This window comes from Aureobasidium pullulans (genome assembly GCF_000721785.1).
Source record: "Aureobasidium pullulans EXF-150 unplaced genomic scaffold scaffold_35, whole genome shotgun sequence".
NCBI lineage: Eukaryota > Fungi > Ascomycota > Dothideomycetes > Dothideales > Saccotheciaceae > Aureobasidium > Aureobasidium pullulans.
In genome coordinates, this window is record NW_021941055.1 from 149,058 (window position 1) to 164,850 (window position 15,793).

At 47.0% G+C, this 15,793-nt stretch overlaps 3 protein-coding genes across 3 annotated transcripts; 1 reads left to right on the forward strand and 2 right to left on the reverse strand.

The window, feature by feature from the left end:
• Nucleotides 1-1,743: 1,743 nt before the first annotated feature.
• Nucleotides 1,744-3,114, reverse strand: M438DRAFT_369661 (uncharacterized protein; the record flags this gene model as incomplete). Its single annotated transcript, XM_029908119.1, has 1 exon — nucleotides 1,744-3,114. Exon 1 carries the CDS (start codon nucleotides 2,875-2,877, stop codon nucleotides 1,744-1,746), a length of 1,134 nt encoding a protein of 377 aa, XP_029755413.1. The 5' UTR covers nucleotides 2,878-3,114.
• Nucleotides 3,115-3,498: 384 nt separating this feature from the next.
• Nucleotides 3,499-5,942, reverse strand: M438DRAFT_328641 (uncharacterized protein). The gene is made up of 3 exons (XM_029903215.1): nucleotides 5,091-5,942; nucleotides 4,746-5,039; nucleotides 3,499-4,692 (listed from the first exon to the last, which is right to left on the reverse strand). The coding sequence occupies exons 1-3, from the start codon at nucleotides 5,532-5,534 to the stop codon at nucleotides 3,913-3,915; spliced, it is 1,518 nt and encodes a 505-aa protein (XP_029755414.1). The 5' UTR covers nucleotides 5,535-5,942; the 3' UTR covers nucleotides 3,499-3,912.
• A 4,232-nt stretch (nucleotides 5,943-10,174) lies between these two features.
• M438DRAFT_378386 (uncharacterized protein) lies at nucleotides 10,175-15,695 on the forward strand (the record flags this gene model as incomplete). Its single annotated transcript, XM_029908808.1, has 5 exons — nucleotides 10,175-10,476; nucleotides 10,531-10,816; nucleotides 10,889-12,313; nucleotides 14,273-14,276; nucleotides 15,460-15,695. 5 exons carry the CDS (start codon nucleotides 10,175-10,177, stop codon nucleotides 15,693-15,695), a joined length of 2,253 nt encoding a protein of 750 aa, XP_029755415.1.
• Between the last annotated feature and the right edge of the window lie 98 nt (nucleotides 15,696-15,793).

The following is a 15,793-nucleotide window of genomic DNA, read 5'->3' on the forward strand; positions in this document are numbered from 1 at the left end:
GCATCAGCACACAAGCATTAGGTCACCGTCAGCTCCTCCGTCTCGACTCCTCCAGCATAACCCCCTTAACCCCTGAAACATTGCAGACAACGTAGTACTTCCACAGCGGCTGGGAGATACGATCTAGGAGATCAAAGAATCAGTAGCCTCAGACTCTTCCTTGCCATCCCTTCTCTTTCCTCTCGCGGGCTATCTGCTGATTGCCTTGTCCAAGTGTCGAAACAGCCGTTCTCTCCACACATGCAATACTGGTGTACGTCTTGCTAACTAGCTGTGATTGACCTTGGAGTGTCTTTTATAGTGGATGTGGGAAAGGAAATTTACAGTGATGATGCTCACTTTAGGTAGGGAGTCGTGTGCGGATATGCGACATTGACGAGTGATCGATTGAAAACTTATTGCCTGAATAATAGTTTCTTTGCTAGAGGGTAGGTCACCCAATGTGGATGTTGGAAACCATGTGCTAGGCAATTAAGTTCACCACGGAAAACAACACGATCTTCATTGCTCCTCCCTCGAAAAAATCAAAAGATGACACATCAAACCAGTGAGCAAGCGAGATATCGTCTCACGCTCTTCTCACCATAAAACACATCTTCCGTTTCGATCAAAGCGATACAGCAGCTTTTTGATGAAGATAGAATGTTTATGGGCCGCATCTTCATCACTCATCGACATAAAGGGTCTGTATCTGTTCATCTCTTGAGTGAAGCCATGTAAGCATCGAATGCCAGTATTCCTATTATGCACTCTTGGTAATTACCTGACCCTTTTTCCCTGATGCTCTTCGTTGGTCATTCATTGAATCAGCAAAGCGGAATCGTATAAGGAAACAAAAATGGCAACTTTGGATGATAAAGTGCAACACATATCATCTCATCAACCAGCCACTACTACGCACAAAAAAGGGCGAATCTCTCCAGCTAGAACAAAAGATGTAATAGTCTGATTAGCAGGAATGCTTTGATCGATTCTAGAGGATTCAATTGCTGGTAATTCTTCTGGTAGCCCCAACGCATTCAATCTTTCGGCAGACAGCGACAGACCTCTTTAGTTGGCCGTGTTCGATGACTCTTGAAGTCGATAGCCACGAAGATATCGCTTGCGTATATATGTGTACGTCGGGTAAAACAACCCACACAAGCAGCATGACGACCACATTACCAATCTTCTTTTCGAGGCTCGTACATGGAATGCCTGTTCGTCCACTCGTCAACAGGAGATCTGCAATGAGACGTGTTTTCTTACGGAAAATGACGTTTCGATCACACCTTCTCAGCTGTCTGAGAGATATCAACGTCAACGGCGGGCATAATAGCAATCTCGAATCACGTTCGAGGGAAGTGCAGAAAAAAAAAAGGACAACCTATGATTACAACGTAAATCCCCTTTCCAAGATTTTCTATCCAAGAAGCGACGACCGAGAGAAGAGTATACAAAGCCGCCATCATGAAGCAACTAACACGATGTTGAAAAAGCTGTAGCCAATTGAGTATCAGCTTAAGAGGTCAGCTATATCGTCTCGATGCAATCATCACAAGTTACCACATATCACATATCACAAATCACACATCACACACATCAAAAAAACAAAAACAAAAGACAAAAGACAAAAACCAAATGCTTTCATGAGTTCAAAACTATGCTGTCTAAGTGAAAAAGAGTATACACTCCAAAATCTCCTAATCCCACTCTCGTTAAAAACCCTGTGGGTAAAAAGAGTAGTGGAAGTGTCTGGAAGCTTTAGTTCGCATATGCAGACGCGAAGATGGAGTATTTGTTTGTGACTGTTGGCTTGGTTTGAGTTGCGGCGGTGATCTTTGGTGCCGGCTTGATAGCATCGGGGGTTTTGGTTTGAGGTGCGGCGGTGATGGTGATCTTGGGTGCCGGCTTAGAAGCATCGGTGAGGATGATTTTGGGTGCAGTCTTGATGGCATCGGTGGGTTGGACTTGAGGTGCGACGATGTCGATGACTTTTGGTGCCGGCTTAGGAGTTGTAGCTTTTGGTGCCGCTGCTGCTTTTTGGGGTTGAGCAGGAGTTTCTTGTAATGGTGATGCTTGCTTTTGTTGCTTTGCGGCTTTAGAGCTGCGACGACGTGATTTGGTGGAAGTCTTTTGTGGTTCTGGTGATGGTGATGTTTCACCTGCCCATGTGGAGTCGAAGATGCTGCTGCGAGGCTTGATTGACTTCGGAGCGGTAATCGTCTTGATGTGATCGTCCGGCTTGTTGGATGTCTGTTTCGGTTCGGGTGATGTTGATATTTCATCTGCCCATGTAGAGTCGAAGATGCTACGGCGAGGCTTGATTGGCTTCGGAGCGGTGGAAGTCTTGATGAGATCATCCTGCTTGGTTGATTGCGCCATGTTGATTTGGTTTTTTCCTGCCTTCTTGACGGAATAGAGAGGATTTGGTGTTGATGCTGAAGGCAGCGATGATGTGCTGGCCTCTTTGTTGATATGGCTTTCTTCTGCGGTCTTGATGACAGGCAGGGATACTGGTGTTGATGCTGGAGGCGGCGATGATGTGCCGACCTCTTTGTTGCTATAACTTTCTTCTGCGGTCTTGGCGACACGCAGGGATGTTGATGTTGATGAGACTGGCGGGATAGCTTTTTCGCTGGATCCCTTCTGTGCCTTCTGTGTCTCTTTGCTTTGGTTCTGTGTGATGTTGACGTGACGAAGTCTGATAGGCATCGAGATAGGTGCCGAAACAAAAGTGGCGGCGATGTTGTCAAGCTCGCGGCGAATGCTTTCGATGTCGTAGATATTGGCGAGTTGACGCACCACGACGGGCATGGAGGCTGGTGCAGTAGTGGTAGGAATGTTGTTGAGCTCGCGACGCAGGCTTTCCATGTTGTAAGTTTTGGTGGAAGACATCTTGATGTTTTGTGATGAGGTTGACGGTGGAGTGGTCAGGTGAAAAGTAAATGCGGGTGCTTGCGTTTGATGTTTGAAATTGCAGCTCGTCAAGATGGTTTGGCAGTGAATGGAAAGAAGTGAAGGGCGAACAAAGATTTGGATCACATATATATCCCAGCATTAGCCAGCAAAATCGCTGCAATACTCACGTAGAATGAGTCAGCAGGACTATAGACCATTCGGCAGCAAATGGTTGGATCTAAAGTAACTCATGCTTAGGCGTGAATCGCCCTAAGATCGCTATTTGAGAAAATAGGTTAAGGGCGAACCTATGGCGATGCGCCCTTCCGATTCGTCGATTGAGATGGAACAAAGTGGTTTCCATGATAAGCTTGGGTCACGAAGAATCTGAATTCATCTGTGGAACACACGACGACCTTCATTCTGGCGGCGATGTATGCTTATAGAAGGGGGTCAAAATAGAGGTGGTGACTTCCACACCCTAAGCTGGCCACTAAGCGGTGTCCAGCATACGAGCGCGCTAAGTCGGCGATGTGACCAGTTTTGAGAGACTTCAGCTGAAGAGATCATCGGGTACAGAATCACCCAATTGTATCTTGCTCTCTGGAACCCAGGCTTGAGATGAGTCATCTGATCTAGTGGGAGAGCGAGTGTGGCCAAATTCCTTGAGATAACTTCTGTAAAAGCTCACAGATACACCTGTGCAATGAGACGTGGCTTCTTCGAATAACAGAATCATATAGCGTTGGAAGGTTCAAGGTACGAAGCTAGCATAGCTAAGCAACTTTTCGTCATTCTTTTTTTTTTTGCGAAATTCGAACAGGGCGCTCAGAACAGCTGGTATGACTAGAGGTGTCTTCATGCGATACAATAGGCGAGAAGTGGAAGGTTAGAAGAAGGAATGGGCACGCTTTGATATTCCTTTGACACCTTCGTGTTCAAAAGCAGATTCTGGATATTGGTCGGCAGAAGCGAAAACGTTTCATGATGCATGACAATATACAAACAGATAGAACCTACAAGATAAACCTCTCACAGCTTGGCCAGCCTCTCCTTGGGTCCAGCCAAAGGATCGTAGGCAGCGATACTGAGCGTGTCTGGCGCCACAGATGCAGTATGTGTGTGCACACTTCTGATATCCAAAAGTTCAGGAGTCAACTGGTCGACGCTGGTGCAGCCAATCAGACGCATGTTCATCTCCATCTCATCCTTGAGAAGCTGCATAGCGCGATCAACGCCAGGCAGACCGTAAGCCGACATCGCGTATAGGAACGGACGACCGATTCCCACGCCCTTTGCACCGAGACACAAAGCTTTAAGGATGTCTGTGGCACGGCGGATACCACCATCGATGTAGATCTCGATTTTGTTTTCGAGACCCAGGCGACGCAACTCGGGCATGGTCTCGGCGAGCACCTCGATGCCGGATCTCGAAGTTTCGAGTTGCCTGCCGCCATGATTTGATAGTACGACGCCATCAACGCCGGCAGCAACAGCTCTAATGACATCTTCGACTCTTTGTACACCTTTGAGCAGGATGGGCATCTTGGTGACACTTTTGAACCAAGGGATATCCTTCCAGGACAGCGAAGGATCAATGAACGACGAGATTGCACGAGCTGCACCTTGACTACGGTCAACGTTGTCACCGCTGGTGTCTTGGACGTTGCTGCCGACATCTGAGAACTTGGAGCGCATATCCTTTTCGCGGCGGCCAAGTTGAGGGGCGTCGACGGTGATGAAGAGACCCTTGCAGCCGCGCTTCTCGGCGTGCTCGATGATGCGCTTGGTGATTTCTCTGTTCTTGTTGACCTATGGATGTTGTTAGTGCTGCTCGCTGTGGTAAACAGGAAGATTCGACGTACGTAGAGTTGGAGCCACTGTACTTGATCGCCCTCGGCAGCGTCCATAATCTCATCGAAGGAGCAAGAGGCCAGGGTGGGAATCATCTGGATGACATTGTGCTTCTTGGCTCCACGAGTAAGGACGACTTCACCTTCAGGGTTTCCAAGCTTGCCCAGAGCGGTGGCTGTTACGTAGAAGGGCATGCTGACTTTGGTGCCCAGCATTGTGGTCGACATGTCAACCTTCTCGACATCGACGAGGATCTTTGGTCGGAACCAGATTCTGTGGAAGGCGCTGTGGTTCTCTCTCATTGTCTGTTATGTTGGTCAGTGGCAGGTCGCGTGGTCAGGTATGGAGCATCTCACAATTTCATCATCGGCACCACTCGAGTAGTAGGCCCAAGCAGTCTTCTTCATGACTCTTCTGGCCACAGCCTCGAAGTCCATCAGGTTGTAGCATTGCTCAAGGATGGGCATGCGCTTGATTCTTTCTTGTCTCTCGGCCTCATCTGGGTCTTCCTCCTTGGCTTCTTGCTGGACAGTGTTCATGTCGACCTCGCCCAAGTGCTTGCTCTTGTCCAGGAACTTGTCGAGTGTGTCCGGTGGGTGGATGGGCTCGTACTCTTCGGTGGCATCCTTTCCGGCATACTTGAGGATGATCTTGGGACCACCAGGATGCTCGGGCAGGAACTCGGTCACGTCGTAGGCTCGGCCGTGAACGATGACCCAGCATGAGTCGCCATTGTTGTGCTTGGCCACCTCTTCGCCAGTCAATTTGACCGCCTGCGTGTCGTTGCTTGGGTGGTTCATCTTAGATGTGTACGCGTCTTGGTCCAGTAGCTATGTGATGCGGGGTCTGAGGATTGTGCCCGGGGCAGCTTGCGATGGCAGATCGAAGGGAAGAGGCACGGAAAGCGTGTCAAGCCGGAGGTCGAGAAGAAGAGCGAGGGCGACAGCGGGTTAAAGGCAGTCGGTACCGCTCCCGATCGCAGTTCTCACCACCATCGGAACAAGGGAACTTCAGCCGCTGCTGCATAGCATCTTCCTGTGCCTCCACTCAGAACGGCCCAAATGCGGAGTTAGCCTTTCATTTCATCCTCGGCACATCTCCGCCCGAGTCTTTTCTTTACCCTTTTCTACTCTTCAAGCACTATGAAAAGGACTTGTCGGAAGTGCGAGAAGCTTCATCTGTTCTCCATCCGCAATACCCGCTTTCGGTGTACCTTTCATGTAGAAAATGAGCTGGTGTCGACTTGAGATGTTTTGGAGAGAGTTTGCTACCCCACACCAAAATGGTCAGTGCGGCAAGATGACCAACCTCTCATGTGATTCGCTCCTTCCCAACCTCACTCCCTCCAACATGAACACGCTATACTGTACGACTAACTGTGATAGTTTGTAGATTTTGCTGGTGAAGTAGAGTCCTAGAGGCGACGTTTCTCTGAGACTTGTGTTTGAGGTTTAGGTAAGTATCAATGTCATTTTCCTTTTCCCCCAATCACTCTGTTCCACCCAAGTGTAGAATGGGTCAGTCTTCTAGCTCGACATTCTCGAGGTACAAGATCCCCAAAAACGTGTGTAGAATGGTTACTGGTCGCAAAACAAGTGCAATGTATACAAAGTAAGTAAAATTTCTTGCTTGTCTTTTGAAAAGAAAAAAAGAGCAAAACAGAAAAGGCGCCCTTCCATGGACCATCCGTCAACAATTCAATTCAGCGGAGCTGTCGCAAGAAACACAGAACAAAAAGGGCAAAAGGTGGCCGTACACTGCGCTCCGCCGATTGACCTTGATAAATCACGATCAATGCGAACAGAGAACATTGTACAGCCGTAGCGGTCCAGACAGGGATCGAACCGGTGTCTTGGGTATAGGCATGCAAGCCTGTAGCCTTCACACTAACTGACCCAACTACAGAGAATTGGACACATCGTGGGAATATGAACGCGTTGGTGGTGTTTTCGTTGCCTTGGCGTTGACGGATTTCTTTGACGCGTTGTGGTGCAAAAAGAGCAGCTCCAAGCAGTGAATTGAACCCCTGCTGCTCGGTATCAAAAACAAAGTCGGCTTACACACCTCGTTGCCAACACAAAGAGAAACATCAATCACACTGCCGCCCTTACTTGGGCAAAAGAGCAAAAAGAGGAGTTGAAGGCTACCTGACACCAGTTGCGCCTGTTCGGGTTGTTGGTCAATTCAGGAGGGTTCTGTAGGGGGATGACTCTGACACCAGTTGCGCCTGTTCGGGTTGTTGGTAATTCAGAGCGAAACCCCGTAAAGAGGCGTGTTGCCGCTTGGGCTAAACAACCGGATTCTCCTCTGGAAGGGGTCTCAAATTTATGCAACATATAGCATGTCACTGAGAAAGTGGCTTCACTCGCAGCGTGCGCTGATGGGCTGTTTGAGGAACTCACTTCATCAACACACAGGTGCATGCAGGATGGACCATCACATTCTTGGATACTCGTGGACTACCTGCATGACGCACTTGACGATATCGACACATCAGTACGCGCAGACTGGACCATCACCACCCCGAATGCACGCAATCAGTGAGCCTCTGGGGCGAGCCATACATCAACCGGCGCTGCGCGTCACTCTTCCTCTTCCGTCTCACTCCGAGCTCTCTATCCAAGCCAACAAAAAGGTTCCAACACCATTTCACCAATCCGCGTTTATCCAACAGCTTTTCATCGAGTACGTTCACGACGTGCTCAAAATTCTTCAAACCAAGCAACCCTTCAGGTAGACCCGTAGTACCCTGCCTCTCTAATCACAACCGCTAACACTCAATCAAGCAGCCCGCCATGAAGAAGAAAACGAACAGCGCCGCCCCCTCGGCCGAATCGCAAAAGCAGACCATCGATAAGGACGAGAAGGAAAACGCCGGCGACACAAGCAAGGTTGGTTCACATGTGACATTTCCGAGACCGCGAACGGGCTTTGCTAAATGTTATAGAAGAGATGCATTACCAAGGAAGAGCTTGCTGTCCTGAATGCCAACCTTAGCGAGTGGCTGAAGAAGGCACGTGAGGAGCTCGAGAGAGAACTCGAACAGAGCATGGGACAGTCTCCTCAATGAACGCATCGGCGAGTGGTGCTTCTAGCAGAAGCAGCTCGGCTGCAAGATGCTGTCGATGTTGCAGTATCTTCTCTACGATACATCCAAGCTCTCGGTAAAGCTTGACGCACCTATGATACAAGGCGACTGGCCGACAACTTGGGAGATATACGAGACGCTCGACAGTTTAGAACCAGATCCAAGTTATTCGCCCTCACCAAGAATACTAGAGGGTGGCCAAACAAGATATTCAACCTCTCCTACTTTAACAATGCATCCAACATTTCTCTGTCCCAAGATGCTGCATTCGTAGCACATGGGTGACTGATTCATTTCGGCTCGCTCTTTGATGACCTTTGTGCTCTTTTCTGCGACCATGCCGCATTCTTTGTGCAATTGTTCGCAACACGTTTCGCCTCTTTGTACGTTTGAGATATCATTGTTCTTGTTTCGCTCTCTAACTTCAATGGAGTCGACAAAATGTTGTTTATAATCCTCCTCTCCATCATCAAAGATCGGCCAATCTCTTTTTAACCAGATCAACCCCCCTCCACCAAATAATCAACCACACGAAACAACCCAGCAATGTTTGATATCATCTGTTAGTTTCTCACATTATTAGTAGCTGTCACATTCACTAAATTACTGCAGGAATCGGATCCGGAACACGCGCTAACTGTCATCATCACGATTGTCGCAATCCTGATAATCATCCTCAACTTCGCCTCTCTCCTCATAGAAATCTGCGTTACTGAGACCTTGACCACTTCATACATTGACATAAAAAAGATCTACATTGTTCTTATCTGGTCTTTGTTGATCAGAAGCTTGTATGAGCTTCATCAATGGCTGTGTGGGGAGCCTTACGCGGATTTTTCAGAGTAAGCATCTTTTACATTCTATTATCTTTTCTTTCGCAGAAATGTCACCTTCTTTGTCTGAGTACATCTAGCAATCCATTTTCTTTGTTTTTACAACAATCTTATTGTCTTCATCCTGCCCCTTTGGTTCTCACAGAGTCGACGGGAGAAAATTATATGATGCTCCTTCTGATTCGCAGAAACTGATCATCTTCCATCCACATCAGTCACATCGAGCCACTACCGCACACACAAAACACCACGATGATCGATATGGCCGATATCTTGCTCATACTCACAATCCTCGCTTCCATATACTTTCTTGTAAGTGAACCGGGAGTTGACGACAGGATAACTTTCTGCTGTGTGTGTATAATGATGAGCACGATCCTCTTCAACTTCTGCATTCTTCTCGTCAGGGTCCGCATCATCCTCAACGAACTTGAGCTTCCTGACTATGATACCAGAAAGTTTCTTATCCTTTTCTTATGGTCGTTTTTCGTCAGAGGTTTGTATGAGCTTTGTGGGTGGTTGTATCAGAACGAGAATGTGCAGAGGTGAAGATCCTGGGTGTTGTGGCGCGGTGCGTCTTTGCTCGTAGTCAGTTTGTTGAAGCTCGAAGGGGCGACTCGGTGTGATGGTTTTATTATGGCCTCGACACTCTAAAGAATGTTGAGGAACGCTCCTAGATATGTGCCACCATGTGTGGTAAGTATGCTCAACCGATATTAACACTTGCTTTTCCAGATTGCCTTTGTCCCTTCTTTCTGAGACCAGATTCTTGTTTGCTATCCTTGTCCACTTTGAATTGTGTCTTTGTCTCGATGTAATATTCTCATCTCAGAAGAAGAGTCTAGACAAGGTTTGTCAGCTGGAAATCTCCAAGCGGAACTCACATAGTCCACGATCTGATCAAGCTTTCACAGTTTCTACGCTTATGGCAAACGACTTGCGTCTCGCTGCCTATTCTTCTTCGTCATGCAGATATCAAGCTTAATCAGTCGTGTGTTGTGTTACGTTTGAGCTCTTATCATAGTGGTCGTATTTCGTTTACGCCTGCGTCGTATTCGATCGTATCGTATAACACGCCGTATTGACTCTCTCGGCTCTGGATATGGTTTCCTCGCTCAAGGTCCCCCACCAAGTCCAGAGCTGTGGAGAGCACATCCCTTGTACACGTCGTGTTGGATCTATGTGCCGGGAAGGTATGAGCTCGCACTCTAGGGTACTAAGATGCGCGTCATGCTTGATGCAAATCCCTTCCGATCAACACTATAAGAGGACGCACTCACCATGTATGCTGTTCTTGCCTTTTGACTTTTATGAGAAGTCCACTCACAACCTTTGATTGTTTTCTTCCACACTATGTTCATCAAGACAGCGAGCACCGCATGTCTTGCAGTAACTTTGCCGCTCACTCTTAGCCTCAATGTACCTCCAAGAAACAATTCGGGTAAGCTCGTTATCTCGCTGCTTATGCTTCACATCAAGAGTCTGTCTGGCTGACCATTCCAAAGCTCAATGCACTGCCATGGAGAAGGCCAGATCCTTCCTCTCTCAACTTGATACAGCCGAAAAGATAGGTCTTGTCACTGGAAGTTACGGTCCCGGTCCAGTGCTACCCTGCGTTGGTACGATCTCGGGTATCCCACGTCTCAACTTCAGCGGTCTTTGTTACTCCGATGGGCCGACTGGGTATGCTCGCTCTGATGGCGTCAGTGTGTTCCCTTCTGGTATCACTGTGGCAGCGACATGGGACAGGGATCTCATGTACCAACGCGCTTTAGCTATTGGAGAGGAGTTCAGAGCTAAGGGTGCTCATGTACACCTGGGGTATGATCCACCTGACGCGATACGTACATCTCGTCCTAGCTAATCACCATTCAGGCCTTCTCCTGGGCCTCTGGGTCGCAGCATTGTTGCCGGGAGGAACTGGGAAGGGCTCGGCCCCGATCCGTACTTAGCCGGTGTCGCGACGAACGCTTCGGTCACCGGTATACAAGCCGCTGGCGTCCAGGCGTCTTCAAAACATTATATCGGCAATGAGCAAGAGACCCAGCGCGGGTCTTCTACCCTCAGCGGTGGACTCACAGTCAGCAACGGAACCGTCATAGATGCGGTATCGGCCAATATTGATGACCGCACGCTACACGAGCTATATCTGTGGCCTTTCGTAAGTGTCAAGTCTGTGACTCGATACGGCGCCTAATATATCTTGCTGACTCTTTTCGTTCGTTTGGAACAGGCCAACGCGGTGCATGCTGGGACTGCATCAGTCATGTGTGGCTACAACCGCGTCAACGGTAATTACACGTGCGCGAATCCGGATATACTTAACAGGATTCTCAAAGATGAGCTAGCATTCCCAGGGTATGTTCTCTCCGACTGGGATGCCACACACTCAACAGAACTATCCGCAAATGGAGGACTGGACATGGAAATGCCAGGGACGCAGAGTGTTTCTGGAGTCTCGTACTTTGGCGATTCGCTCCTTGCGGCAGTCAACAATGGTACCGTGTCGTTGGATCGGCTCAACGATATGGTGACACGGGTCATGATGCCATACTATCTTCTCGGCCAAGACCAGGACTTTCCCGAACCAGATCCTGCAAGTGGAGGTGTCTTCTTGAAATATCAATATGGCTACAACTCGCCTCTGTCAAGTGTATATCCTGCTGTCGATGCTCGAGATGTTCGTGCAGATCATGCAAAGATCATTCGCAGAATTGGTGCTGCTGGCACTGTGTTGCTCAAAAACACGAATGGTGCATTGCCTCTGACTCACGAGACCAACATCGGGCTTTTAGGAAACGATGTGTCCTATCCAACAATCGGCTCCGTTCACTTGGACTACGACAATGCGGAAGGTTACGAGATGGGCACACTTGACATCGGCGGAGGATCCGGAACCGTTAGACATACGAGCTTTTCTACTCCAGAGGAAGCTATCGAGAGAAAGGCGCGCAAGTTGGGTATCCGGGTGCAAAAGCTGTTCGACAATAAAGAGGTCGCCGAGGGTCTATTCCGAACCATATACCCAAGACCTCAGGCCTGCTTGGTCTTTCTAAAAGCTTTCGCCACCGAAGGAACGGATCGAGCGTCCCCAGATCTTCAATGGAACGCTACAGCAGTGGTGGAAAGTACAGCGGCATTCTGTCCGAACACCATTGTCGTGACTCATGGACCAGGCGTTGTAGCCATGCCTTGGGCGGACAACCCAAATGTGACGGCCATCCTGGCAGCGCATTATCCAGGAGAGGAGTCAGGAAACGCCCTGGTGGACGTGCTTTGGGGCGCTGTCGAGCCCTCCGGTCGGCTTCCGTACTCGATCCCGCGGAACTCTTCAGATTATGGCCCACCCATCCTCAGTTCTGTAGCCAATGCAACAGATCCGAACGCATGGCAAGTTGATTTTACCGAAGGCCAAATGATTGATTATCGGCAATTCGACGCAAACGGCACGGAGGCGCTGTATGAGTTCGGATTCGGCCTCTCGTACTCCAGCTTTACGATGTCGAGTAATATGTCTTTCGAGCTCATTGACGGCTCATTGAGTACGCTCCCTGATCAATCTCAAGGGACAGTTCCAGGCGGATTGGCCGACCTGTGGAATGTTGTTGCTGTGTTGAAGGTTGAAGTGACAAATTCAGGCCACAGAGCTAGCTCAGCAGTACCCAGAGTAGACCATGGATGGATTGGACTGGATTAACCCTCTGATCCAATCCAGTCTAGTCGGCCTTAGCATCCAGTCCAATCCAGTGGATCCAATCCATGGAGTCCAGTGGATTAGTATAGACCACGGACCACCGTTCGAGCCTCAGTCGTGACGGTCAATTATTCTTTTTGCACTCTCTCGGAAATGGTCTAAGTCGTTCAAAAACGCGATAAAACACAGATTTAGCAGATAGTTTGACGTTTGCTTTGTTTGTTCAGTACATCTGCGCCTCCGGCGCTTCCTCTAGTGCCTATGCCATTAACTTAAATGTCGCTCCGAGATTAGTTATAATACTATATCTTATCTAACTCTTAATGCATTATGCTTCCTCTATTGCCTCGCTAGTAAGCTTTCCCCTCTAGGGTGTTACTATGTTTCCGTAGCTTAAAAATACCCGCTCTAGCTCATTAGACATAGCTAGTATTATAAAAAGATTATAGGCCATACGAGAGAGCCTAGGATAGGAGTGTTTAATGCGTAGTTTCGACTAGAATTTAAGAGGATAGTAGACGTTAGGGACACGCCCTTTAACACACTATCTAGCGTATTTATTAGTCTTAGGGCTGCTAATGTTAGTGTCCTCCTTATCTAAGGTAAGTATAGCGTCTATCTATGCTATTATATCGGGCGCACGATCGTCCTTAAGAGGGGTAGTCTCTATAATAAGTTAAGAGTAGGAGGATAGCTAGAAGTTACGTACTAACTTCTCTAACATTACGAGCTAATCCTATCGCCCTCTCTACTTTAATCTTAACTATCTCTAGGTGTAAGCTAGATAAAGCATAACTGCCGCGACGTATATAGGCGACTAATTAGTTATTTAATAGTATTCGTTCAATTTTTTCTAAGCTAAGTTAACCCTAGTAGCTAATATGCAATATTCTAGAGTCTACTCGGTAGGTACAGCGGGTGCTAGTATCGACGATAGGAGAGGGGTAATAGGCGGTAGCATTAGCAAGGATACTAAAGCAATATTAGCTCGTCGTCCTTAAGTAGTCTTAACGGCCTTACGTAGGGGTCGGGAAATAGGAAGGTCGTCGTCAAGGTCGATATTTTAGGTCTATAATTGCAATATTACTATACTCTAAGAGGTAGGGACTTAACTAGTTAGTAAAGGGACGGTAGAGTAGTTCTATATAGGCTTAACAATGGTATACTAATTTTTAAGCTTCTTAAAGTGCGAGAACAAGCGCTCCATTACTAGTATTACCTACTAGACTACCCTATAGCTAGCACTAGTGCCTCGACCCTTAAGGCGCTAGGTAAATTGCTATACTAGCTTGAGGATCTCGTAATATTAAGTTAGTAATGCCTAGTCGTCTTAGGTAATGCGGTTATTTAGTATTACTAGTTTCTTACGCATCTTCTTAGGGCATAGCTTAGTCCTAAAATTAGTCTTAATATTAACATAATCCTACTAATCCTTTATGGTTTTTTAATAGAAATCATCGATAGTAGGGCGTACTAAGATAAAGACTTAGAGCGCATTAAACACCGAGTTCTAGCGAGTGTCGTTAAACGTATATAGCTTAGTAACCTTAGTAAGTAGTAGGTAAGCCTTCTAAGCCTTCTTAAATTCCTCATTTCGCTAAGGCGAGGCGCGGATGTAGATAATAGTGTTTCTAACTTTACTAATAGGTCCTTAACATTACTAGCACTCGAGCTCTTACTCTATTACCTCTACGCCGGCTAGCTCTATAAGGAAGGCGTCCTCGTTAATACCCTAGAGTAATGCGCGCGTAATAAGGTTAAAGATATGTCCGGCGTAGCGTAGTCGTCTTTAAATAGTATTAAAGTAGAACTTATTAGTAAGGGCGGAGATATAGGTATTATTGTTCGATGCGTTATTAGTAATAAAGAACCTAATCTTCTTATTAAGTAAGAAGCGACTAATAATCTTAGTAATAGTATTAGCAATGTTAGTACTAGTATGCTTACCTTCCTACTATAGAAGGGCTAGAAGGAAGGTCTTAAGGTTGCCGTATTTATCTATAAAGTGAATATTAATGCCGTAGAGTGCCTTAAGATTACGAGACGTCTAAAGGTCGAAGGAGAAGTAGATAGTAGAGGACGCTAAGTACAGTATTTCGGTTACTACTCTAAGGTAACTATTATAGACTTAAGAAATCTACCGGCGCATAGTCCTATACTATAGGAGACATCCCCTTAAGTCTACTACTAGATTAAGCATTATTAGACAGTTCTACATATATAGGGACTTAAGAAGACGGAAGGTAAGGTTCTTATAAACAATTAGCGTAGTAACTGCTCCCTTCTATGTAGCTTCGTTAAAGACCGTCCTATATCGCTCTATGTCTTAACCGTATAAAGATAAGGCGGGTTAACTTAAGACCTAGTCTATAATACTTCGAGGGCGCTTCCTTAGGCTATCGTTATCGATGTTATAAACTACTAAGAGGTAGTTAGCGGCGCTATCCGTGCCATTAGTAATGTTATAGATATAGGTGCGATAAGCACGAGACTTATAGCAGTTAGTATAGACCTAGAAGAATTTTGTAGGAACTGTAGCTTTTTTCTAAATACGCTAACCGTACTTCTAGATAGGGCTCTTGCTTATACCCTTACCGTTAGGTACGCCCTCGTACTATAAGAGGGAGGACTAGTCGACGTATTTATAGTACTCGGTGTTAGTACCTTCTACTTCGCGCGCCTTAGGGGTAGTACTTCTAAAGTCGTCGGATCGTTAGAGGTAGGTAGGTACGTTAATTACGGAGGTATTTAGTATAGAAGATAGTACGTTAGATGCGGTGTCGTTTATAATAATTAGGGGTAGTAATGTAAAAAGTTGGGAGACGCGCCTAGCTCTACACTCGTAAGGATTTTTGTTAACGTTAGAGTTAACTAATCGGAGGCCTTATAGGCCGCCGGATATCTCCGTAGGCTAATTAGAAGGCGGCTTAGCATAGGGCTAAGAATCCACTAGAGTACTAGATTAGGGGCCAACCTAATCTAATCTAGTCCAATGCCTATACTAATCTAATCTAGTCCAATCCAGTACTGGATTATCCAGTGGATTGGATTATCAATCCATCCATAGTTAACTCTGGCAGTACCGCAGCTTTACGTCTCACTTCCTTAAGACACCACTCCTCCCGGTACGCCACATAAGGTCTTGAGAGGATTTGAAAAGCTGCATCTCAAGGCTGGAGAGAGAAGAGAAGCGAGATTCGAACTGATGAGAAGAGACCTCAGCTATTGGGACCTAGAAAACAGACAATGGGTTGTTCCTGAAGGCATTGTCCGATTCTCGGCGGGCTTTAGTTCGCGCAATCTCGTTGCAAGAACTCACGCACGACTTGTGTACGATCAGAACTAGAGTACGTTCATGCCATCGAGCTCGGTGGGCAGTGGAATGTATGTCAGCCAGAATACTTCGTAAGAGTTTGGAAACGGGAGATTTTTCGAAACGTCATC

Excerpts from the sequence above, each read along its gene's own strand:
- M438DRAFT_328641 (XM_029903215.1), bottom strand. The coding sequence starts at position 5,534 with ATGAACCACCCAAGCAACGACACGCAGGCGGTCAAATTGACTGGCGAA. Across the intron at positions 5,040-5,090 it reads GTGGTGCCGATGATGAAATT|ACAATGAGAGAGAACCACAG; the intron begins GTGAGATGCTCC and ends CCAACATAACAG. Across the intron at positions 4,693-4,745 it reads TACAGTGGCTCCAACTCTAC|GTCAACAAGAACAGAGAAAT; the intron begins GTACGTCGAATC and ends CAACATCCATAG.